Genomic DNA, 27505 nt, shown 5'->3' with positions numbered 1-27505 from the left:
AGGAAACAAAATATGAACCCTCCCATCATAATAATTGAACAATAGAGCACTCGGCCACAAATCAATTTGAATCTGAAAAAAAGTAGGATGTTTTTTTTTTTGTTTTAAATTACGTAATGTTTTTTTTTCTTCTTTTCTTATTACAGTTCGATTCCGATTCAAGTACCTGAGATGAGAAGCATCGTTTTCTAGAACTCCGATGAGAGGCATGAGACCAAACACTTGTCCCAGAGTCAGAATAGAACCAATAGCTCTATGGAATGTGTCTTGGTTCAATGGTATTCCAGAAGTTAGTGCTGCATATGTGTAATTTTTAGACGGCATGAACATTTCTGAAAATATCGTGTCACAGATATATATATACTGACAAGAGCACTAAGTAAAAAATAGTTCCCAAGGGTAACATGATATACAACATTAAATTAAATCCCGGTGTACTAATGAAAAAAGCGCCTCAACCTCCATGTCAAATTATAAATATTTTTTTTATCTGAAAATAAATAAAACAGTGTCTAAAAAATGTAATTATAATAAACCACTACTCGAAAATATCACTTATAAATATGGATTTTTATAAATAATACGTATAAACAGTAGCATTGACGTATATTTATTACCCAAAATTATAAATTTGTACTTTCGAATACTAACCATCCAATACCAAAATTTGCTTTGATTGTATCATTTTATGCTCAGCAACGAGAAGTGTTCTGAAAAAATCACAGAAATATAGTAATTATAACGATAACTTATTAGTTTAAATAATAACCAAAAGTCAAGTTATGGGAATCATAAAAGACAATGAAATTTATCAAATTTGTAATAGTTATTTATTAAAAAATACTAGCCTATGTGGGAATTGGTTTTGTGGTTTCGAAGTTGCCCAGTGAAGGGAAAATCTATCCAATTCTGGAGCTCTTGTCGGCTTCCTCAAACCATGATTTATTTTATTATTTTGGGCAAACATTTTCCTTTTATAAGCACGGTATAAAAAGTAAGTAGTTAATATATTGTTTAATACTGGAAAATAACATTATATAGTTGGTAAGTATATATTTTTTGTAAATGTATTTAATCTTAACGAATGAAAATTTTAATATGTGTACTGTAAGATTGTAAGACTGTAAGATGCTAAAGTCGTCAGAGAATTTTGAAGAATGAATTTTTATTCTTGGATTAGCAATCTGAAAAGTGAATGTTGTCATACATATCCATTTATTATTGTCATGCTTATTGCTAATCACCCAACATATTGCTTCAAACACAGTAGGTACACAACAATAGGGGTGTATTGTACATTATCAAAGCATTATAATATAATAGGTAAAAAAAATAGATTAAGATATAAAACCAGTTTCTAGTCTTCACTCAACAGAAAAGTCAAGTTCAACTAGTTTCCTCGTTTTTTAAAGGTCAGAATAAATTATAAATGTTTAAAATCTTCAACTGCTGAGAAAAATAGAAAACAATTAGTAGATGAAGCGGACAAAAACCCCGGGGACGTCAAAAAACGCCATTCCTGGTTATCTTGAAGGAGGTCGCGTCAAATTTAAACTTTCTCCAGTGTTTGAATTTAATTTCAACATCCCGAATAAAGGACTCAAATATCGGGAATGTTTCTTTTTCAGACTTGGAAATATTAAGAATAACAAATTCAATATTTTATAATTGAAACACTAAGTCATGTATAATGACCATTAACCATTTGAGAATTAATTTCATAAAAATATATAAAAACACTGTTGCAAATAAAAAATATTTTTTTATGAAAATTTACTTATGTACAAAAACTTTAAATTATTTACAAAAAAATCATTAGTTACCTAAAAACAAATAAATAATAGCAATCACATAGTAAGTCCTTTTATGCCATACCAAATGTTATATTACTATGTACAATGAATGGGTGTTTGGATATGTACAATATTATAAATAGGCCCTCGTTGTTTAAAATGATATATTTTGTATTGTTATGGTTTATATTGTTGTCTTAAATTTTTTTATAGGTTCCTCTATTAACTTTTTTTTGGAATAATAAACACAGAGTTCAATAAATATTACTTGCGAAGGTCTTTGTGATTGTGAAGTTGATATAAAAACTAACATTGTGAAAAATATAAGTGGCAAGTATTTTCCACGAGTTTCACCTCTCGTATTACGTGCATGTATTTCAATTTCTACAGGGAGGCTAAAAAAAATATATTTTTTTAATTGCTTTTTTTTTCATACACAGATTGTCCATTTTTTACGAATATTGAATTAAAAAAGGGATAGTAAACAAACTATAAAAAGGTAATTAGGGGTAAAATGTATATATAAAATAAGATTTTGTGTTTATAATTTTACATTTCGACAATCAACGTAAACTCTGATGCCTATCAATAAATAAGAACCTATAAGTAAAGTATATTATATGTTTTAAAAGCAAGCAAACTTTACATTCAAATTAGTGAAAATACTTGGTGGAAGATCATAGTAATTAAATTTGAGTACTTAAGGGGTGGAGAACTTTAATCAGATTAGTTTTGAAGACAAATTATCGGTTTCATCTTTTCTTCTGTTAGACGACGATGTTGGGGAAGCGACAAAATTGGTTATTGATATGCAAAGTATAGTAGATCAAAGCATCAACCAGTCATCTAACTAATTTGAAATAATGATAATAAAAAACCCTTTTTAGAGATAGTTTTTTGATAGCCTGTAATCCGTCCACCGATCATAAACATGATAATGCCACTCAAATCAATAACTCTCGTCACAAAATGACACAATCAAGATATCGTATTATGTATACTCATTACTTTCCTATTCAGTTTTTTTTGTACGTACAAAAAGTATGATTAAACCATCAAAACAAGTTTTTATGTACATATTACGTAAAATAAACTCGTTTTAACTAACCACCACACCGCTTCTCCGCAGGGGTAGGCAGAGAGGATAGAACTCCACTCTGTATTTGCAGACATTCTTCGCCTATTCCAAATTTGTGCAATCTTTTCATACATACTAGCCAAATATTTAGACTCCTGACCAGTTCACTTTTAAGTATTTAAAGTAATTGATCATGCTTAGTTTTCATTTGTCTTCCTCTGCTTCTATATCTGACTACATTCACCCTTCTTTTACAAACGCCATGCATTAGGGTGGTACCAGGACTCTTCATTAGACGACTTGTGGATGTGAAGATAATGAATGAGCTGTGTGATGTGATGAAACGCTCTTGTTTTAAACTCTCATTTTCTTCTGATTCCGATAGCTAAATGTTGATCTAAAAAATAGTGATGAGTATTTTAATTGAGTGTTTATACTTTATAAAAACCAAAAAAAATCACATAATATTTATTGAATGGTAGATAAAGACTTTTGTTTTTTCTTTGTGACGCTATTATTTTAAAACTCAACTGTCTTCCAAATGTCACGCGATGTCGCAAAAACAAGGTGAAGAGTGTATTTGCTCCTTTTTTTATACTTACTATTGCAAATTTATAATTCAACACTGCTAATGTGATGCGAGTAAAAAAGGATCGATATATCTGGGATACACTTGACGTCATATTGGATGTGACTAGTTTTAGATGTTTCAATTTTTCATCATATCCTACTCACTTATCATATAAACAGATTATACTCTATTGATAATATTCAACTTATTTTGGGTACTTGGAACACTTTGTGTATTCGTTTTTGATATAAAAGTTGAAATTAAAATACTTGGTATGATGGAGATAAATTTAATTATATGAATTCTTAAAAACATATTTGTAGCCAGCACAGCGTCATCCTAACAAAGGTGATAAATACAAATTTCGCGAGACCCTTGCATTCCAAACAATATTTGTATTGTAAAGAAATAATGTTCTAATGATTTGTAAAATATTTTCTGAATGTTTTTGAATGGCCTAGTCACGTGGTAATATACCCGTTTTTTGTTTGTTTATAAAATAACATGAAAAAGAATAAAACAACGAATTTATACCTTTTTTCATTCCCACTCTGATCGAAGCAATTTTTTTGTATTATTATTTTATCTTTAATTATTATATCACTCCTGCTTCTGTTAGGTGAATTCAAAAGTAGTAATTGGATAAATTAATGCAGTAGATGTTTTTTTTTTAAATTCTAGGTACCTACCTTTACAATGAACAGGCTAGAGCAGTTGTCTCTACTGCGTTGCATTTCTATATTTTGTGTATCTATCTATGGTATCCATAGCTTATAGATTCTTGCGATTGGTTATGAATTATGGCTATGGCGTAATTTTGACGTAGAAAAGTGCCGCCGACGTTGAGTATAAAAAAATACAAGTGCTTTACAGTAATTAGCGTTATTAAGTTTCGGCTTTCGGAATCATCGCATTTCCGAAAATTAAAGGCCGTAATATGAGCTCGCGTCACCGAGAAAAAAGCAGATCTCGGCATCGAGATAGGGACCGGGATAGGGACCGCGATCGTGACAGAGATCGAGAACGTCACAGGTCTAAAAGGTATATATAATTTCGTAATAGTTTGCTTCAGCAGTGAACATACATTTATCAAAACATTACAGACTATATTTCAAATATTTGTAACGTATATTTTTCAGGGACAGGAGCCGTCACAGGAGTAGAGATAAAGAAAGGAAAAGTAAAGACCGCAAGAGATCCAAAGACCGCAGGAGTAGAAGCACCAGCAAGGAAAGAAAGACAAAAGATAGGTTTGTTTACATTTCCATCATCTATTTGGCATGGGATCACCTTTATAATCAACAAGTAGAGAATCTGTACTAGAAAAATAACCAGTTTAAGTGGGAATTCGGCATTTCCTAGATTTTTGGCCACCACAAGCAAAACTAGAATATAATAACATTATGATAAATATTTAAAAAAATTTCAATACTTCAGCACCCTGAAAGAGTTTTCGTAAGGATGGCCAAAATGTCAGTATATAGACCATTGAAAAATTATTTAACTGTAGTAACTATTACCCGCCTCCGTAGTGTAATGGTCAGCACGCTCAGCTACTATTCTGGAGGCCCCGGGTTCGATTTCCAGGGGGGGGGTCAAATAAATACATCTGTATCCGGCTCACGGCACACCGGTTGCAGAGCACTGCTGTATGGGACCGGTGATTGTGATGCATTTCGCTATTGGATTACACTGGTTTATGACAACGGTATTCAAAATATAAATATTAGCTTACGTAAATAATGTCTTCAATAATCGTCGACAGGGTAAATAGGTACTCTACGCACATGGGGCTTACAATAAATCTTACAAAAACCCATGTCTTGTGCAACAGCTCATGCCTAGATGCCCAACAACCCTTGATGTTGAGTAACCAGCGCATCGAAAGGGTCGAGAGTTTCAAGTACTTGGGAGTGTACGCGACTGAAAATGGCAGCCTTCAAAAGGAACTGGGAGTGCGATTAGGACTCGCAGGGTCCGCATTTAACAGTATGAAGGCTATCTGCAGATCGGATTTATACTCGTTGAAGACCAAATGCCGCCTATACAATGCCTGCATTGCTCCTGTTCTCCCATACGGCTGTGCACTGAGCTTCGAGAATAGGTGTCTGCGGAGAATTTTAGGCGTGCGGTGGTTTGACTTTGTGAGGAATGAAGAGATAAGGCGTAGGACGCAGCAAATCTTGGTCACAACTGTCGTCAAGAAAAGGCGATTCAGTTGGCTTGGCCACGTACTTCGCATGCCTCTTGAGAGCCTTAATCAAGCTTGCCTCTTTTACAAGGCATCAGGTTCGCGCCGCCCAGGACGACCATTGCTGACAATTCGTCGGCAGTTCTCGTCAGAACTTTCGGACGCGGATCTGACTTGGGAGGATGCAAGGGAGCTGGCAGCCAACAGAAAAGCCTGGAGACAGTTTGTGGACTCCATATGCTCCACCTAGGGAGCGGATATGGTTTAATTAATTAAATAATGTCTGAGCTACCTTCTTCTTCTTCTTTTTGTAGATCCTAAGGATCTGTTTGTGCCTCCGCTTGTAGCTGTTGACTCCCAGCTGTCTTTCCACCTTTTTGGAGGTCTGCCTGGGGGCCTGCGTTCTTCAGGAACTCCTTGAAGGGCGATACATGGAAGTCTGTCATCTGACATTTTGTTTACATGATCATTCCAGTTGTCGCCTTGGTTGTCGTCCCCACCTCACGATATCCTTCGTCTTACACATGCTCTGGATGACGGTATTTCTTACTCGATCTCGCAATGTGTTTCCGGTTATGGATCGGAGAGTCTTCATCTCGGAGGTTGATGTCGAGATTTTGTTCTAGAAGTATCTGCTCCTGCCTCAATCCCATAAGTGGCTATTGGTCGAAAATTATTTATCTGTAAGAGAAATAAATCAGCACACTACCTGTAGCGGTAAATGACTGCGCATCAGTTGTTAGTAAATAGTTGGGTCGTTTCAGTCGTGATGGGACCATTGCCCTCCTGGACCAGATGGTGGGCACCACGACCACGTCCACGCAGCGCGGATCCGCGGCCGCTCTGGCGGGGCGAGTGGCTCACGCCGCCATGCTCGCTGCACACGCCGCGCCCCCTCCTTCTATGTCACCCCCGTACCAAGGTAGACTCACTTTAATGATAATTATTATTACTGTATTCCAATCATTGCTTTTGTTTTTTTTGCTTTGTAAATAAGATACGTAATTTTTTGTTTGTTCGTTATTTTTGTAGGTATCTTGTTGACCTTAATCCTAAAATGAGTACCGTAGAACGGGGCTACTTGAACTTTTATGTGTTACTTGAGCCCAGTACAAAAAATATTTAGATCTGTATTTGGTCTACAATAATGAACGTATCCACATGATTCATTGTTTCCCTGACAGGTGACACTTATTGTCACGATACGTTCATTATTGTAGACCAAATACAGATTTAATTTTTTTTTTGTACTGGGCTCAAGTTACATCAAAGTTCAAGTAGCCCCGTTCTACGGTAATAAAAATTACTCCTCGGGAATATAATACTATATATACATATATAGTAGTTCTTATGTATGTTATATGTTTTAAAATATAAAACATGCTAATATGTATAAACAAAAGTAATTTTTTCTTGTCAAAATCTTTGAGATTATAAAGAATTGGATATCTCATGCCAAGGGTAATGAAAATCCTGTCAAGTCAAATTTCCCATATTCCATATTGCATTGTATGAAGTTTTAAAAGTGGACAGGGATATGCTGAATTTGTTTGTTGTGAAATGAATGGATCGAATGCTAACCACCACTTGAACTTCGAAATACTAAACTCGCACAAAACGAACCAACTGACCAATATCTGTGTTTGACAGATCCTAACGAGAGTGCGGAGGACAGGAAGGCGAGGAAACGCAAGTCCCGCTGGGCTGGTTCTGAACACGACAAGACCTTCATTCCCGGCATGCCGACCATCCTCCCGCAAACCCTCACCCGGGAGCAGGAGGAGCAGTACTTGCGTAAGTCATCCTTCACTCTGCATTCTACATTCTCAATAATCATAATCCTTCCTTACAGCTATAGTTTCCCTGTAAGATTACTATTGATAATTTTTATTTTCAGGCTTAGATTACCTATATAATACCTAATCAAATTTATTTAAATGTCTTATGGATATGCTTAAATTTCTTTTTCAGATGATTTTCTTTGTATTAATATTGAATAATTATAATCGATTAATAATGATATTCTATATTTAGGTTTTCAGTAATTAATTGTGCGGTGAGGTCTCGTTTAAGTAAAAATATTTTCAAATACGGACAGTTCAGATACTGAATAATGTAAGTCAAATAATTCATTGTCTTAAATTAAAAATTTAATCCATTTCTATATTGCTGCGCATTTTGTACTAGCATTCGGAAATTGGTAACACAAAGAATGTACCGATAATAATCCATCTTTTTTTAATGAACATTATTACAAATTTTTATGTACGCAAGAGGGAAACGATGCATCTTGTAAAGAAATGAATGCTAAGCCGCTTGAAGTTAAGTATTGGGTTACTATATACAGTGACATGCAGAATTAAGCTCTACGCAATGATAAATAACTTACATTTTTATTGATATCTTAACATATATAACGTAGTCTATTGAGATAGGAATAGGAAAATTTGGGTTTTTACAAGGCCTTCCACCTCATTGGGTAGTTAAAGTGATTATTCACTATATAACGGTCACCATTCTACCCAATATTGAATATGAAAAATTAACCTTTAAACTTTTTCAAATTTCAATAAAGTGGTCCTAAGTGTATACACATTGTAACTGTAAGTGGAGCTAATCCAAAATTTGTGAACAAAAAATTATTTTCGTTTCTAAATGTCAATGGCATATGCAAACTGTGTGTTCTTATAATATTTGATTGAAAGAGAAAAAATCCTAACATCAAAATTTTCAATTGATTTTCTTTACATTTTAATCTAAATTCGTTAATTCATTGATTTTTACTAGGTTTCTAACCCACAATTAAAAATATTCCCAAAAATATATTATGTTCCACCATTTTAACAGTTAAAAAAATAATATTCAAAATATATATTTAGTTGTTCCATCTTTTCATTTTATTCTTTTTTAACTTAAAATGTTTGAATTTAGTCCATAAAACTTATTTTTAGAATGAAACACATTTGCACTATAATTTTTAATTTTAATTTTTATTACTGAATTTATTAATGTTTTGGTCACAGATAGTTTTATGATACATATATATAAAATTGCTTTCCTCACAAATCACAAAATAGATTAAGGTATTATTCTTATTTGTTTCTACAAGTATATAACTTTTTTTCATATTATAATAAGTTGCTTTGAATATAAGACCATAAATAAAATAATTTCATAAACAAATTTAATTAAAAAATATATTAAACATTTTTTCGTGTAATATGTTCCTTAATTCTGCATCCAACTGTATATTATATATTTTTATAATTATTGATAATTTACTTTAAGAAATCATTTACCTTAAAAAAAAAAATTGTTTCAAAAGCAAGGTGCCACAGCGCTGTATATAGCTGCGTAATAAGTGTGCATATACATTATCAGAAAATATTTCATACATAAGAATAGTTTAACTATAAAAAATAAATTGAAAATATAAATGAATATTTATAAATAAATTATTGATTTGTAGTTATTGTTTTTTTTCTAAAATCTTTAAAAAATATTGACAATAATGGTTACATGGCTTTATAATTATGTTGAATTGTTTATAAGTATTTTTTGAAAGAAGAAATCATATTTACTTGTAAAAAATCATTTTAAAATAAAAAATAAAACATTGTAATCAGAGTAAAATTATTATAATGTTGAACAATTACAATTTTTGTTTTATAATTTCTATAAAGTCTAACAAACTTCTTGCTATTCAATCGGTTGAAAATCACAATTAAAAATATAAATGACTTATTATATTCAACTAAAATGTGTGGTTAAAAGTGAGATTTATTTTCCACATATTTTTTATAGATATACTTAGAATTTATATTGGTAAATGTAATTTTGAACATTGAATCATCCGCTTATGGAGCGGTGTATTAATAATAACGGTATGTGATGAGGAGGACTGTTGTCTAATGATGTGTGTTTTGGCTGGTGCCTAACCCTTGTTGGTTCCAGTTCAGCTGCAGATCGAGGAGGTGAGCCGGAAGCTGCGCTCCGGGGACCTCGGCATCCCGCCCAACCCGGAGGAAAGGTCTGCCAACGAGTGCCACCGCCGCTCACTGGCCTACCCACTCAGATAATCCCATTCTCTCTCTCTCTCTCTCTCTTTCTTACTTACGGCGCTCCTCCCTGTCTAACTGCTGTTAACCTTTCATTTGCAGCATTTTACCATTTACTCTATCCGCTCCGCAATGTTCATGTTTACCCTACAGCAGTTACCAGGTGCCGCTACGTACATATTGCTAGGGACTGGACTAGACCCTACACTCAATCTTACCTTACCCTATTGCACATGTTTATTTTATATAGTCTGACAAATATAGGAAAACTTATTACATATAAATTAAAGAAGAAAAAATAAACTATTGTTTATTAATGACACTTTGAGGGTTCAATTCCCCACTCTCTTACAATTTTTGATTTTTAATTGTATTTTTATTTTGTGATAGTCCTTACAATGTATATTTTTTAAATCGCTCAAATCTTATATGAAAAAAAACTTAATTTCCCGACTACTAATTATAAACAAAAAGTAATCTGAAAAAAAAGTAATCAGAAAACAATGATATCATTATATCAAACACAAAAGAATGAAATATTTTTTTTGGTTTGTCTAAATATTTCTAAACACTATCTTGGAATAGTTAATTTGTGCCAAAATTACATACTGCTAAATTAATTAACGACAATTAATACATTATTTTTACAGTGGTGAAATACAATAAAATATTCTTAATATTCATTGGTAACCGATAAATTTAAATTTATTTATCCAAAACAGCTTGGAGACCTACCGAGCATCAAATAATCTATCCCTATTACTTTTAATACTGTAATTGTTATGAAGGTAGCTGTTTAGTGATGTTAACTTGAGTGAAAAATACTCACTAGGTGAATATTGTTCTAAACTTGCTGAAGGATGGAGTCATTTGGTAATAGATTTAATATGGGACAGTCTAAGATCTGCTATGAACAAGTGCATTTCATAAAGTAAATTTGAGATATTTGATGACTTCACCTGATAAATTCTTAGGAATTGACCTCTCAGTGAGTATGATGTATGACTATTCTCAATATGCTTTAGTAAATATTTGATTTAAAAAAATAAATTGCCCACAGATTTGTGGAAAGTTATTGAAAATAATTCTGGATGGTCCAAGCATTCCTCTTTAGCACTGAAAAATGGCATATATAGAGTACCTAATCAATTCCAGTTATAATAATACAGTAGAAGACTAAATGTAGACTTACTAGAATCATAGTAACTGATGCAAATTAACTTTTGAAATTGACAGAATATCTAAAATATTGTTTTATTTTCAAATTTCACTCACTGAGAGGTTAATTTTATATTATTAATATCTTAAATATTTACAGCATTTACTTTGTGGTTATTCATTTTTACTTTCTTACTTTTTTTTACAAAAATGTTAGTAATATTTGTATACAACCACTCACCAAAATGTTCATCTGCCGGTTTTGAGACGTACCCGTCTCTTCGTCAGGATAATCACTACACCAGCATGCAAACAATACTACACGTCACTACCATAGCACTATTCACACACTTACAACTACACTAAAAGTTAATCACATGCGTTTTTGGTCGACCCGAAGACCAACATGCACCAAGGATTGCAGAACAACATGCACTAAAGGTCGATGTCTGACATGCACTAAGGATTATATGGGTTGAAAGGAGTGGGCGGGGTCTAAAGAGGGTGATGACAAATCTTGCCTAATAAATTTTTTGTGTAGTTGTAAGTGTGTGAATAGTGCTATGGTAGTGATGTGTAGTATTATTTGCATGTTGGGGGAGTGATTGTCCTGACGAAGAGACAGGTACGTCTCAAATTCGGTAGACAAAAATCTCATTGAGTGATTATATACTAACATTGCTAACATATTTGTAAAAAAAGGTAAATTTTACTCATATCTTCAGAATCAAAATGCAGTAAAGCTTGATTATAAGGAGCACAAAGACTGTAATAATCATTATATTGTTAACTTCAAAATTCTGCATCACAAAAATTATAAGGACTTAATATTGACACAATAATAATAAATCGTTTCCCGAGTTGTTGTTTGCCTCACAGCCTATTTAAAAAAACATTGCAAAAAGTTTTTTAAGACTTACTATAGTCAAAGGTCTTCAATTCAAAGTTGAAGAGATCAAAATTTAAGATATATATTGAATTAGGAAATTATTATTTATTTTTTGTTCTTTTTTATTATTTTATTTCGGATTTTGGAATTGTTATGTAAACTGCATTATTTTTGGGATAACCTAATACACTTTTACTTTCCAATATCTCATTATAACCAAGTTTAGCTGCAAATCACAGGTGTATGTATTACTGCAAAGCTATATATTTTTTTACTATTTTAATGTGTTTACGGCAAAATCACTTATCAGAAAAAAAAAAATTGAAAACAATTTCAGCAAGCTCTTGGTTTACAGGTGTGACTTTACCAGTATCTTTACAGGAAATAAACATTAATTATCTACTGAGGACAATTTAAGTAAAATTTATTGATAACCTAAGTAAATTCCCATAAAATCTCAGTAAATTAAACCCACTGTTTATTCAAATTATTATTTGGTAGTTATATCCACATGTGGGCGGAGCTGAGAGGTAGAATTTGGAACTATATACTAGTATTTGTTGCCTGAGCGCTTGTTTGTCCAATTTACTGTTTAGAAAAACAACAATATGTTTTTTCTTAAGCATTTTTCGCTATTTTTAAACTGAAATATTTACATAATAATTTTAGACTCGATAAAAGCCTTCTTCTTAAAAATGCTGGATTTACTCCACATTGGAGTTATTTATATCAAGATTTCAATAAAAATCCTGATGGTAATAAATATTATTATTTGTTTCAAAATGTATTTGATATAGGGAAAAATGCTTTGGAAAAAACCTTTTTTAATTTAACTCATTGGTTACGGTGATGTTTATTACAGAAATAATGTAATTTGGTGCGGGTAATACTAGATCGCATCGAAAGAATGATGACTGAAAAGAATCAATAATATTTTTGTCTTATATGGTAGCGACACCTGCAAAGTAAGACAAAAATTTTGATGTTTAAGACGTATTTTTCATATTTAAAGTTGAAGGTAACCGAAAGGTACAAATATGTGCACGCTGTAAACAATGTGTTGGACAAAGAAGCACTCAGGTGACAAATTATTATTTTTGACATTAAATTAAATTAATTAAAAAATTAAAGTTAGTGCTTCAAATATTGATTTTTTTTTAATTTTTAAATACCACTATATTCTGATAAGTGATGTTCCTGTGTATGTGTAAATTGTGTTTGATAAATTAAATATTGTATACCCCACTTCATCCAAGGCCTAAAAATAATACTCCGCGTCCAATCTGTTACAAAGTCATGATCAACAATCAACGATAGAGAAGAAAAATTCTATAGAATTGTAATAACAAACACAAAAACTCCTGATGGTGCAAAGCGTAATAATTTTTATTTTACATAAAAACCTGGGACCTCCAGTATGGGATAGCTAAACATGCTAACTATTACACCACGGAGGCAGACAAAATTTTTCGCTCTTAATGTGTCAGGTTGTGGTCCCGTGGTAAGTGTCGCGTACTCTTGAGTCAAAGTTTCTCGGTTCGAATCCACTCTACCACAATTTGATACTTTTTTCTAATAATGAGCTGCTTAGGCTCACAGAAATAGTAAGAAATTGAAGTATTTTTTTAAATAATAAAAACACACGTACTTCTCTTTTTTTTAAATTAAAAAAATATTTATTCAATATTACCCTGGATTGGTACCTGAAGCGAAGGGCTGATCACCTTTCCTTCATGCGTTAACTATCAAGATAACACTGCTTTTATATGATGCAGTGCCCTATGCACCATTGGGGTGCGGATAAGGGTTTGAAGAAGAAGGAGAAAAAAATGCGATTATCTTTTGTATCTTTTTTTTTTTTGACATCTCACCAAAGATGAAGAAGAATATGGAAGTCTGGGCATTTAGATGTAAAAAAATAATATGAAAATAACTCCTGTAATTGGAGATAATCCAGATTTTGTGAAAAAGTATTTGGACACACTCAAAACGTTGTAAATCTTTTGTATCACTGTGTGGTTGTTTGAAATTGTAAAGTGGACGGGAGTATTGAGATGGGCAGTGTATGGAGTGGGATGGAGCGTGTGCGGTGTGGTGGGAGAGCTGCCAGTGTGGTGACGCGGGTGGTGTGTCGGCAGGTCCCCCTCCCCGGAGCCCATCTACTCGTCGGACGGGAAGCGGCTGAACATGCGCGAGTACCGCACGCGCCGCAAGCTCGAGGAGACGCGCCACGCGCTCGTGCAGAGGATGCTCACCATCAACCCGGACTTCAAGCCGCCCAGCGACTACAAGTGAGCTTTCATCTTTCCCCACTCGAGGTCTATTTAACCTAGGTCTGACCTTGCTTAACACATTTCAGATGGGTGTTTTTTACGCCTGTGGACCGCTGGCTACGGGATTTGAAAATTATGTACAAATAGTTAAGTCCTTAACAAAGAGATTTTAAGAAATAGTGGTATTTATTAATTAAAAGTAATATTAAAATCACATTTTTAATTTAACTTTCAATTTCATTTTCTCCCGTGTTCTCTACACCCTGAGGAAGGATATGACTTTAAAGTTCACATACTGCAAAATTTTCCAGAATGCCATCTAAAATATTAGCCAATAAATAATAGTTATTAAAACAAATTGATCAAATGCGGTTCATACTGATGAAGACAAATTTTGCGTTCTTCAAAGGTGTTTAATATAATATTTTAAATTGGTTTTGTCCATGTAGTTGAGGGAGAACTTAAATGCGTGTATGTATAATGAATTTTTTTGTACACAGGCCTCCCATCATTCGAGTGCATGACAAGGTCATGATCCCTCAGGAACAGCATCCTGACCTCAACTTCGTGGGGCTCCTCATCGGCCCACGAGGAAACACCCTGAAGTGTAAGTAATGAGTAATACTAATTAATAATAAATTTGAAAAATTTAAATAGTGCCATTTTCGTAAAATACCACCTCAAGGGCGCTTCACTGTGAATGAATTGGGGAAGAGAAGATAGTGGAAATGATTTAGTAAACAAATGTGTTTTTAGTTTTTATCTGAAGATTATCTAACTCTCACTATTTCTAACTGCTGGTGGAAGAGCATTCCACGCCATCGGTCCTGCAAAATCATAGGCACGCTAGCCAAATTTAGTGCTCTATAACAGTTGTTGTAGTCGATCGAAGCGTGAGACGTCTATCTACTGATCTGTCTGGAGTATACAGGTCTTTTATATGCTCTGGAGCCACATTATGTGGTATTAACATACGCATTCATTCTTAACACTTTATTTTTATTATTTTTAAATATGCACTTAAATATTATTTGTCAAAATTTTACATGTCGAAGGTAATATTTTCAATAAATTGAAATGTTTCTAGAATAAATCACAATACAACATTTTTGACTCTTAATTTCAACTTTAATAAAATTGTCTTCAACATGTACAATTTTGACAAATAAAAGCGCCTATTTATTTTAAATATTTTATTTCGTAGTAAATAATCTTTTTAAAATTAAAAATTTACTTAGAAATTTGAAATCGATATAGTGATTTACATAATTATGAGAGTTATTTTTAGTATGTAGGGTAGAAAAACCGACTAATCGGTGTTTGGTTGTTTACGGTTGGCAGCGAAAAAGCCGATTAGTCGGCTTTTGGTAGTTAATGTAATTAATCAAAGGATTGGTACATAAATTATATTTTTTAGTTGTTGCTAAAATGCGCATTTTTTGGTATTAGAACCAATTTGTTTAGTTTTTAAGGTAGGTCTTGAAAAATTCATTGGTAAATAAGGTGTTGAGAATGTAAGTGTATGTTGATAGCACATAATATGGCTCCAGAGCATCTAAAAGAGCTGTGCACTCCAGAGTGTATTGGTTGGTAGATGTCTCACGCTTCCATCATCTACAACAACTGCTATAGTGCACTAAATTTGGCGAGATTCGTTTGCCGTTGCGAGATTAATATCTGTGTCTGTGTGTGTAGCGATGGAGAAAGAGACGGGGGCCAAGATCATCATCCGCGGGAAAGGGTCGGTGAAGGAGGGCAAGGTGGGGCGCAAGGACGGGCAGCCACTGCCCGGAGAGGACGAGCCGCTGCACGCCTACATCACCGCCACCAACCCGGAGTGCGTCAAGAAGGCTGTGGACAAGGTATGTATTGTGCGACAAACCACTCAATTATCCATTTTTAATTAATGTTTTACTTAGTAAATGCATCATTCCGCATCGGAATGCATCGAAACACGTGTCACAGTAGATTTTAAGAAATAGTGGCATTTACTAAGTAAAACATTACTTAAAAATGGATAGATTTTACCACAAAGTGACTGCCGAATCAATTAATGAAATCACTCAATTATCTTCTAACTTCGTAAATAAGACCATCTACAGTTAATTCGTCTTACACAAACCTGTATATTATTGACTTTTTTTACTAAGAGTTGTAAACAGTGAGTTCTATTCTATTCTAACCCTTATCCGCACCCAATTGTGCATAGGGCACTGCATCATATAGAAGCAGTTTTTTTCTTGATCGTTAATCACACAAAAGAAAGTCAAAGGATCAGCCTTGCGCTTATGTACCAGTCCAAGGTGATATTACATAAATATTAGACTGAAAAATCACTAATATTTATTTTGACCCTCTTGGGAATCGAACCCGGGACCTCCAGCATGGTAGCCTAGCGCGCACTCATCGGACACCCATTAAGGTATTTTTTTACACATGTTATATAGATCAGCGAGATACCGCCTTTATTTGTTTTGTCTAAAAAAACCTGTTTCTTTTTGGTACATATATTTAGAAGAAAATAAAAGATTGACGTAGTTAATAGAATAAATTAATGCTGATACTCAAATTTTTTATATGTATAACTCTTCCAGATCAAAGAGGTGATTCGGCAAGGGGTAGAGGTGCCCGAGGGACAGAATGACTTGCGGCGCATGCAGCTGCGGGAACTAGCGCAACTCAACGGGACTCTGCGCGAAGGAGACGCTCGCGGGCGGTGCTCCAACTGCGGAGCCAGCGACCACAAGAGTTGGATGGCAAGTTCTCTCTACCTTATGTCATATTGGTATATTATATATAAGATATCGTGAGGTGGGGAAGAAGGCGATACTGGAATGAGCATGTAAACAAAATGTCAGAAGACAGACAGACTTCCACGTATCGCCCTTCAAGGGAACCCTGAAGGACGTAGACCTCCGAAAAGATGGAGAGATAGCTGGCAGTCAACATCCCAAGAGCACATGCAGATCCTCAGGATCTATACAAAGAAGAAGAGGTATATTATCCGCATACTTGTTCATCACGCAATCTTTCCATTTCAGTGTCCGGACAAGCCCAATGTGACCAACACCATCGTGTGCTCGGCATGCGGCGGCGCGGGACACATCGCGGGAGACTGTCGCAGCAAGCGGCCCGGGCAGGGGGGCCCGCCGCCTGCTGCCGCCCGCGCCAAGATAGACGAGGAGTACCTCTCCCTCATGGCGGAGCTCGGCGAGGGGCCGCCGCCCGAGGCCAAGCAGCAGTCCCACCAGCCGCGCCGCGGGTTCGGCAATCCCTTCGGGGAGAATCGCGGGCCTGCCAAGGCCATCATGGCCCCGCTGCTCCCGGCCACCCTGCCCCCCCCGCCCTTCGCGCCGCCACCCCCGCCGCCCTCGGCCCCCTGGCTGGCGGCGCCCGCGCAGCCTCCGCCACCCGGCAGTCCTAATATAAACAATCAGATCCCTCCGCTCATGGGACCCCCTGGTTTCGGCCCGCAGCAGATGATGTCTCTGATAGGACGTCAAATGGGTAATATGTGTCCGCCCGGTACGAACATGGCTCCTCCGGGTACAAACAATATGGCACCTCCCGGATCAAACATGAACATGTGTGGTAATATGGGTCCACCCGGCAACAGTATGGGGCCACCGGGTACAAATATTGGCCCACCCGGCAACCACATGGGGCCGCCGGGAAGTAACATGGGCCCCCCGGGAAGTAACATGGGCCCCCCGGGAACTAGCATGGGTCCGCCGGGGACTAATATGGGTCCTCTGGGGTCTAATATGTGTCCTCCGGGGTCTAATATGGGTCCTCCCGGGGCTAATATGGGCCCTCCCGGAGCTAATATGGGCCCTCCCGGAGCTAATATGGGTCCTCCGGGCACGAATATGGGAACAAATATGGGGCCACCAGGGATCAACATGGGACCTCCAGGAACCAACATGGGAATGATTGGAAACAATATGAACTCTATGATGGGTCCTCCCGGCACAAACAGCATGGGGATGGATCAGGTCAGTAATATTTTATACGATTTATATGTTTTTTCATATTGAGATATTTTGACAAATGAGTTGTTTATAAATCGTGTACACCATGGGTCGGCAACCTTTTGTTGTAAAAGGGCCAAATATTTTTCATGGGGATCAGTGCGGGCCGCACTTGCAGTAGGTATACATACAATATATATGTACAAATATTTTAGTTTTAAAAATAAAACGCTAAGTGTATATTTTAACGACATTTATTGTATTTAATAAAATCAATGAGATTCCCTTCGCTCCCTTTCTCGCTTCCTTTCACTCGATTGTGTATAATATCGTCCGTCATGTGCGTTGCGGCGAGAATCTCGCGGGCCGCAGGTTGCCGACCCATGGTGTACACTATCAAACCTCACTTTGCGTCATAGATACGTCCGAAATGTCATGACGCAAATTGAAATTTACAAAAAGGGAAATTACCTTTTAGAAAATTAAAAAATCAAAACTGAATAAAAATTAAAAAACACTTTTCGAAAAAACATCGACGCACAGCGAAAATGAGTCTTAATTCAGTAATGACGCAACTTCGAAAAAACACAAAGTGAAACGACGCAAAGGGAGGTCTGAGTGTGTTTAATCATTCTTTGGTATGGTACCTATATGTATTGCGATTGGATCTTTTTTGTAGTAATATATATATTTTTTTCTTTAACGAGGTCAAAAGGAGTCGATCCTTCTCTTTTATCTTTTGAAAGCAATTTTTTTTTTCTCTTTAAGCAAATGAATTATTCTTGAGATACATAGCTCCTTTACAGTATAGCTGATGATGTAGGTATTGAATAAACTGGTACAGAAAATTCTTAGAAAATATAAATTTATGCGTGCAATATTTCTTTCCAGAATGATAAGAGATTCAACATGGGTCCACCTCCGGGAATGGGGTCGTGGCGGCCCCCCCCGCCCTCGTTCCCGCCGCTGCCTCCCTCCGCGACCTCCGCGGGCCCCGCGCCCTGGGGCACTGCCCCCCCTCCGCCACCGCCGCCCCCCAGCTAGTCCATTAACAATGTACGCATTGACCATAAATACAATAAACAATAAAACAACTATAGTATTTTGGACATTTTTATTTTACATCCTAACCGTTATGTAGAAGTACAGTTTTATAAATATTTGATCTTACCATCTCAGATCCACTTAATGTAAACAGAGGATAAATATTATTCTTATAATTAATTTTCACTTATGTGCCATGTAAAAATATACATTTCGGCTGACTCCATTGCTACGATACAATTTGTACAAACAATTTTGCAATATAACTACATGTCCAATATGGATCGAGTGAAACAATGTGCTTATAATATTTATCATAAAAATGCTGTTGACATATCCAACAAGTAAAGCCACATCAGCGGAAACACAGTAATGTAGTGGGACAGATTTTTTGCTTGCGAACAAGAATAAAAGAGTTGATCATTCAGTTGAAATTGCGAGGTTCCTCCGAGACCAACTTTCCGAGGAACTGATATTTATTATCACAGACTGCTTAAAGTAAAATAGTAAAATAAATGCGCATACCATAAACTCAAAAGTTATTCATATTGTGCGCAGTTGCTAAGCAGCTCTCGGCGTTGAGTAGCCAGGTTTTTGAAGGGTCGAGAGTCTCAAGTACTCGGGAATGTACATCACAGAAAATGACAGACGTCATAAAGAACTGGGAGTGCATTTAGGACGCACAGCACTGTCTGGAGATCAGATGTACTCTTATTCAACGCCTGCAATAAACCTGTTCTCTAACGCGGCTGAGGCTCCTTATAAGGACCCAGAACATCCGAGTACTTAGCTTTGAGAATAGGTATCTATGATGAATTGCAGATGTGATGGTTTGGCTCTGTGAGTCATAGTTTGTGAGATATTTATCTTATTATTCCTATTAGACGACTTGCTGTTTTTGCGAGTTAAAAATTACAGTCCAATATTGCTTTTTTCTTATTTAATTGTCATTAGTAAGTCTAATCGTACAGCATCAATAACTCATTTTCGTGTCTTTTATCGAGATGTGAACTTTATTCATTGGCATGTTGGTTATTACATTTTATTAAATTTATAATGTAAAAAAATCTTCGTGCTAGAAAGATTACGGTGTTCATAAGAATAATGCTACATACTTGGTCAAGTATACTCGGCAGTGTAATAATCATTTTTTTATTCTAGCCAAGAGTATCTTACACTACTAAAACTAGGTATATCCTCATGGTTGTATAAATTGGGCATTTTTAATTACCTAATTTTTACTTGTATTTGAGGTTAATGATACCTACATTTAACAGCAATAAACCTTCCGGGTTTAATTAGGTAGCAATTTAACCACAGAAAATAATTTGCCAAATTTAGTATTGATTGCTCTGCTAGACTAATAACGGAAGAGGTAGGTAGCTGACATTTTTAGGTTTTGTACCGAACATTAGATAAGAAATTACAGCCATATCTGCTATATTCATACAGAAAAGCGCTTTTATATCAGGGGAGTAATCATTCTGACCATGATTATCTCTAAACTTTATACTTCCAGTATCATATTAAATATTACGATGTATAGTAATGTAAAGAACCCTCAATTACAGTGTAAACCTAGTCAGGAATCAAACCCTAAACATTGTGTACAGTAGCTGAACATGTTTATCACTATGCTACGCTAGACTAAAGGGTATGGTAAATAATTGTATACTAACCCAATAAACTGCGGTGGCGCATATGTCGGAACAGAATGGGGTGCTTATGGCATTGATGAGCGACTGGTACCCGATATTCAAACTGCAATTTATCTAGTCAATGCATTCAGATCGTAATCATTTTTGGCTTGAAACGACACTTATTTTTCATACTACATATTAACATCTGTCTAAATAATATCAAAGAAAAATATCATTTTGTGTAGTAGTTGTCAAAAGCAGGTACAATATATCTGCGTCTAGCTTGCTGCATATTTCTATACTTATTTTATTTGATACTGTCGTATTATTCAAGACTTTACTATTGAAAAGGTTTGTAACTTATTATGTGATAAAAAAGAGGATTATGGAAGTCTAAACTAAAATTAAGCATTTAACGCTATATTATAAATAAAATCTTATAATATTCCGGCAGAAAAGGCTGGATATTTCATGATTCTTACTAGCTATTTGCATTGAATACAGATACTCCTTCCGTTGTTAGTATGGCAGTGAACAAGTGATTAATTTTGTTTATAAAGTCTAATATGAAGACAGATTTACTTATACACTTTGGTTCATTTATATCAATTTACATTCTTGATAGTGTGAAATTATTATCTTCAAAACCAGGCGTTCTTATAAATAGGTTCACAATATAATATTAAAACATATCTGAATACACACCCATAATATTACACTAAACATTTACAGTGTTATTGGTGCCAACAATAATTTTATTTACATAATTTGAGTGATGAAAAGAAAGAAAAGTAACCATTTTTATGTTTTCAAATCAAATTATTGTTTTTCGAATCAAATTATTGATTTTTTTAATTTCTTTTGGTTATAAGATTCTGGACAAATGCTGTTGGTATATTGAGGCAGTTTGAAATTTAACAAAAAATTGTGTAACACTTTCCTTCTCATTCATGTACTTCAGTGTTCCGCAAACTTTTTCTGTTCAAGGTACACCATCTGCCAAATGAAGAAATTTTTGAGGTACACCAAAGATATAAAAAAAGTTTATTTAATATTGATTGATTATTAAAATTAATATAGTACGAAAACATATTACATATGTATTATTTATTGCAAAATCTAAGCCTGCTTAACTGAGCACAAGCAATCAAAATTTTGAGCAATTGTTGATAAGGCTGCTCTTATCTCTTCGTTGATTGTCCATAGGCGTTCTCTTTTTTTTAAATAGCAGTTAAAGCAGAAAATCCTAATTCGCATAAGTAAGTTGTGGCAAATGATAAAAGAATCGCTTTGAAAGCAGTGGGTATTCATTTTTTATGCAGCCGAAAATGTGCTAGCTCTGTTTTGGAAAATTTCAGTTTTAATGTCCGATCAGTTTTTCTTCTTCTTCTAACCCTTGTCCGCACTCAATGGTGCATAGGGCACTGCATCGTAGCGACGCAGTGTTATCTTGATTGTTAATTGCATGAAGGCGAGGTGATCAGCCCTGCGCTTCTTGTACCAGTCTAGGGTGATATTAAATAAATATGAGAGTGAAAATCGGCCATATTTATTTTGACCCCCCTGGATATTGAACCCGGGACCTCCAGCGCGGTAGCCAAACGCGCTGACCACTGCGCTACGGAGGTGGATCAGTTTTTAGCTCCATGAATTCCTTTTGTTCGTTTATCGGTAAGTGACCTTTTCCACGGCACACTAATTAATCACCACGGTACACTAGTGTGCCGCGGCACACACTTTGCGGAACACTGATCTACTTCACGACTACTGGTTTTGGAATAACCATCCAAGAGTTCCATTCGGAATAGCATTTTCATATCTATAGTTGACCTGATGATGGAATGGTTATTCAGAAACCTGTAGTCATGAAGTGTAGAGTTTTTAAGTGGGACTACACAAAGTGAACGATGAATGATAAGGAGAGATATTATCGTACCACCAGTTACCAATGCTTTCATAATAAAAAAATAGTGTTGTCAAGTATTGGTGTTGTATATTGTGATAAGTACCTAAATAATCTCACATCCTGCACTAGACAAGCCCATTAGATAAGCAATAGGTACATCCCGTGTAATGAGTGCAAATAACTTTACAAAATATGTATGTGTAGTATGTGACATTGGATACTGTCATATAGACGGAAACATGCCCACCAAATACTGATAAAAAAAGGATCATGATCACTCATAATCGCAATTATAATTAGAAATAGTTTTGGGATCAATTGATGGTTTGCATTGTGTCAGTATGGTATTTTTTAATTTTTTTATTATGAATACATACATTATGAAAATTTAACAAGGATCAAATTTAGTAACACTCCGATAGAAATTATTTAGCCTGTGGAGAGGTACCCATACTGATACCTTGAGATGCAGTCTCTTGCATAATATATACTTAAAGAATATTTGCATGAAAGTGCTGACAATTTAATTTCTAAACCAAATGTCACATCTACACAATGTTTTGATTTTTTTAGTACGTTTTAAGAAAAAAAGTAAATATGTAAAACAATATTGTGCATTTTCCGTCGTTCAAAAATTAATTACAAATATCACCGCTCAATCGGTTAATAGGGTATTATCACGTTTTTTAGATTATAATTGGCAAATATATTAATAAAAAAATCACGAGACAATACATATAAAGATTGCACTTTCTACATTTAAAAAAAAACAAACATTGCAATGGTGATACGTCATTATATGTTTAGAAAAAATCCCTAACCCTAACCCTAACCCTATGCACCCCCAACCTTAAGGTGAAGACTGACCGGAGCATTTCATCGTAACATCGCTCACGGCGAGCATCACCGAGCATCCGAAACTATGGATGGAGCGCTCGGCTCGGTGTACTGACTGTCTGAATGCTTGCATCGTAACGTGTTATGTTACGACGAAATGGTCCGGTCAGTCTCCACCTTTACAGTCTCTATAACAGCAATACATATGATTGAGTGTGTGCTGTAGGGAGAAAATGGAACACATTTTGTTAATATCAACATGAAAAAATTCGAACATTGCTTTTTGATAAGTGAATATTGCTCATGAAATTCAATATTGATTTTTATAAATACAAAAAGAATGAAAAAAATTCCTTCATAGGTAACTTAAATACAATATTCCTCCCGAGTGATAATACCCAACATTATACAAAATAAATGTTACATAATGTCCATTACATCTGAAATATGCATAATTAACAAGTCATTAGAAGTTCCTACACTACTTGACCACTGCCCACACTTGACAAAATGCATACAATAATTATAAATATACACATCGACATACAGACTCTTCATAATGTACAATTTATTAAATAATAATTCCATTAAAATAATGTCTAAAAATCAATAAAGTTTTACTTTTTTCTCCCATAATTGTTATTCAACACGTTCCTCTCGTTCTCCGTCTTAGAGGGATAATAACTAATATTACTGGTGAATATTACAGGGTAGTAAATATTCCAATCCATAATTTATTTTGCTAACTGGGACTAACTCAGCTCTGAATATATAAATTAAACACTATTATTATGAGAATCGACAGATGCAAATTTATAAATTATAGTACAGGAGAAATGAGATGAATATTATATAGATCGAGTGAAAAGAGACACCAATTCAATCAGATAAACAGTGGTTTCCTTGGGTGTCTATTTTTGAGAGGATAACCGGTAGTTACCAAAATACTGAAATTTATGAAACTCTGATATTACCACTGATTAATAAAACTTAACCTTGGTGCAATCCACTGTGAGGTAATACAGCCATGTACAAATTTATTGTAGGTACTACAGGATAATTAATTTCTATAATTTTGATTTTATATTTTTCACAAATTAATATTTTAGGTTACAAACAATCAAACAGATCGAACAATATCGAAAACACATTCACAAAGACTAGTTAGAAGGTGACTTCACAGAAAATTGGAAATTCTTAACCACTCGATGTGAGAATTTTTTATAATTGAATTATTTTTTAAGTAATAAAGAAACCATTTTTTTAATTAAAAAATAAAGTAGATTAGTACGTAGACATTTTTTTATGGTACAGTACCTAATCCAAAAAATCACCTTATGCTGTAAATTGCAATGCTTTTTTTTTCACATGTGACATTTGTTCTAAAGTATGAAGTGAAAAGGTTGACAACGTATAAGTCTAACCAATTTCCATTGTCCGAGGATATTTTCTCATTTATTAAACCTCTTGTTACCATTACGTACGAGTTAATTTAAATTTCCATTTTAATGTAAAGCCTCACTCTCGTTATAAACGGACAATCAATTTCGGAACTTGAGTCACCAAGGACTTGTACAGATGTAGTAAATATCTAATTATAAAAAATTATTAAAAAAATGTCATTACATATTTTATAAAAAACCTTTTTACTTTTGATTATAGTAATTTAATAACATAGAAGCGGATAAACAAATCCCAAATATAAGTTACTTTAAGTTTTCATCACACATTCCTAAAATATTTTTCAAAGAGATATAATAATTTATTCCTGGAGTAAAAAAGACAAAATAGAATTAGAATCTCGATCACCGAGTTACTATTTATCCGATAAACAAATGTTTCAAATAGACAACATTTTAAGTGAACTAACTCCCAGTGTAGATACTAGACAGCTGGTATTTGTGTTGGCGTACAAAATATAAATTTCTATTACAATATTCTTAATGTATTTGAAATGCCGCGGCAGATCATTGATCTCCGCATTATCTAAAAACAATGACAAAACATAATACTAAATAACTTAAAATTTAAACATAGACTTTATTCTCCAGAGTCAAAAGGAACCAAATATAATTTTTCTTACAACCGAAAAGTAGAGTAAAGAAACTGCAACAATTCTGCGAGAAATTTATAAATAAGAAAGTCTCACCGGAGGGGCGGAGAGGGGAGGAAGCGAGGCTCATCGCGCATCTTTAGTCAGCTTCTCTATTAGTTCTTGCAGCGGTGCCAGTTCCCTGCGGTCTATGAGGTTGAATTCCTGCAAGAAGACGGACCATAAGTTGACCGCAGTACACGCATCCAAAGGAAACAGGCAAAATGTTCATTATCACATCATATGCAATTTTTGAGAATATTAATACCACTTTTCGAATATTAATTTCGATTTTGGGGAATTCTCTTGTAATACTAAAACAGCGTTAGAGTGTGGTTTTACTCTAACTGTAAACATCTTTTCATTAGTTGATTTGACAGTCACTTTGTGGTAAAATCTATCCATGTTTAATTTAACTTTTGTGGTATTTACTTTTATTAAAAATATAAACATCTTGATAACAATCCTTCGAGGTTTAATTCAGTATTGGCATACAAACATTTGAACATACTCAAAATTAAAAAAAAAAAATTGTTAAAAAAAACAGCTATATAAGGTATCAAACGTTTTGATCAATATCATTTAGTTTGTTTTTGGTTGGTTGGAAGATATTGCTTTTTAGAAATAAGCCCGCTAATGTGCATATTTCTTTTCTATAAATAAATAAATAAATAAAATACTCCCAAAGATAGAATAACTGGCTGTTTTAGGTGTTTTCATTTTGCGCTTAAATGATATAGTGAATGTAGGCAGTAGTCGAGTAAGTCACCTGGACAAAGAAGATGAAGTGCTTGAAGGAGGTGTTGAGGTGCGCCTCCTCCCCGAGCTGCACCACCTCGGAGAAGTGCTGGTGGTAGATGTGCGCGTACACGCGGAACAGGCGCTTCAGAATGGTCTTGGCGATGGAGGAGAAGTTTTTGGGGAAAGGCACGCCGATCTTGGAAGGGAACAGCGTCTCGTCGTCCAGCTGGTCCTGCACCCACGTCATGAGGTAGTCGATGTACTTGGGCGCCGAGCACTTGATGGGCTTCTTGACCGTGTGCCCGTCAGCCCAGTGGTACTCGTACTTGGGCCCGGCCGACATGATGGCGCAGCTGTCCTCCGTGCAGAACTCGGTGATGGTGCCGTACAGCATGTTGATCTGGTTGAAGAAGTCCACGGTGTTGACGGCCACCCACTCGTTCTGGTCCTCGCCCTCGGGCAGGTGCACGGCCAGCCGCAGGTTGCCCGAGCCCAGAGTGGCCGCCGCGTGCTTCATCAGGTCATACTGGTGCGTGCCTTCCGGGATGTTCTTCTTCGGCTTGAACGTTTTGTTGGACCGTCCGCCGCTGCGACAAAGGACCAGATTAAATTACGCATTATCGACACCGAATACTGCGGACCGACGACTAAACTACATAACAAAAATAACAAGATAAAAATATATTTATTACTCACAATAGGAAACTCATCGTGGACTTTTAATGCGCTTTTCTATGCCACAATATTTCTCGCCCTGCTGCGTGAGCCGGTTCATCAAAATAAATGTCGAATATCAATTTTTGCGAAAAGTTGTCAAAAGTTCGCACAGATGTTTGTCATCCATTTCAGATCCATTTCTAGATTTCTGGTTAGAATCACAGACAATCGGAGATTGAATTTCTGGTTGGTTCGTCATATCCATAGATTTAATAGAATGTGTCATTCAAGATTATTTTTTTTTATATTATTATTACCCATTTATAATCAACTTATATTATGATATAGATATGTTTTTAATTATATCTTATCAGATAAGGGAAAAATTAAGTGATAAAGCACGATAAAATGACTTATTCAATTGACAATTCAAGCTTCAAATAAAGTTCATCTATCCCAATTTATAATTGGCTGGTCAAAGATCCAAAGACTTGGTCTCAAATTAATTTTTCTTGCACTGATTTCCCTTTTTTTATTTTATTTTACCATTATCTTCTTTATTTTAGTTTTTCACTTTTCGCTCTCCTGATAAACGTGATGAGAAAT

At 35.0% G+C, this 27505-nt stretch overlaps 2 protein-coding genes across 2 annotated transcripts; one reads left to right on the top strand and one right to left on the bottom strand.

The window, feature by feature from the left end:
• Nucleotides 1–4222: 4222 nt before the first annotated feature.
• LOC148308108 (uncharacterized) lies at nucleotides 4223–19084 on the top strand. Its single transcript, XM_088262365.1, has 11 exons — nucleotides 4223–4483; nucleotides 4582–4692; nucleotides 6398–6555; nucleotides 7284–7427; nucleotides 9588–9663; nucleotides 13877–14029; nucleotides 14512–14618; nucleotides 15707–15873; nucleotides 16606–16767; nucleotides 17053–18006; nucleotides 18874–19084. Exons 1-11 carry the CDS (start codon nucleotides 4380–4382, stop codon nucleotides 19024–19026), a joined length of 2289 nt encoding a protein of 762 aa, XP_088118491.1. The 5' UTR covers nucleotides 4223–4379; the 3' UTR covers nucleotides 19027–19084.
• Nucleotides 19085–24488: 5404 nt separating this feature from the next.
• mats (MOB kinase activator-like 1) lies at nucleotides 24489–27136 on the bottom strand. Its single transcript, XM_088262366.1, has 3 exons — nucleotides 26939–27136; nucleotides 26271–26829; nucleotides 24489–25666 (listed from the first exon to the last, which is right to left on the bottom strand). The coding sequence occupies exons 1-3, from the start codon at nucleotides 26950–26952 to the stop codon at nucleotides 25589–25591; spliced, it is 651 nt and encodes a 216-aa protein (XP_088118492.1). The 5' UTR covers nucleotides 26953–27136; the 3' UTR covers nucleotides 24489–25588.
• Between the last annotated feature and the right edge of the window lie 369 nt (nucleotides 27137–27505).

The sequence above is a fragment of the Brachycentrus maculatus genome, unplaced genomic scaffold, assembly GCF_059751285.1.
Source record: "Brachycentrus maculatus isolate JH-2025_06_01 unplaced genomic scaffold, ASM5975128v1 h1tg000176l, whole genome shotgun sequence".
Lineage (NCBI taxonomy): Eukaryota > Metazoa > Arthropoda > Insecta > Trichoptera > Brachycentridae > Brachycentrus > Brachycentrus maculatus.
This window is presented reverse-complemented; position numbering and strand designations above follow the sequence as displayed.

Coding starts and splice junctions, on each gene's coding strand:
- mats (XM_088262366.1), bottom strand. Junction 25,667..26,270: donor ACTTCATCTTCTTTGTCCAG/GTGACTTACTCG, acceptor GTCTTCTTGCAG/GAATTCAACCTCATAGACCG.
- LOC148308108 (XM_088262365.1), top strand. CDS start 4,380: ATGAGCTCGCGTCACCGAGAAAAAAGCAGATCTCGGCATCGAGATAGG. Junction 6,556..7,283: donor TATGTCACCCCCGTACCAAG/GTAGACTCACTT, acceptor TGTGTTTGACAG/ATCCTAACGAGAGTGCGGAG. Junction 18,007..18,873: donor ACAGCATGGGGATGGATCAG/GTCAGTAATATT, acceptor ATTTCTTTCCAG/AATGATAAGAGATTCAACAT.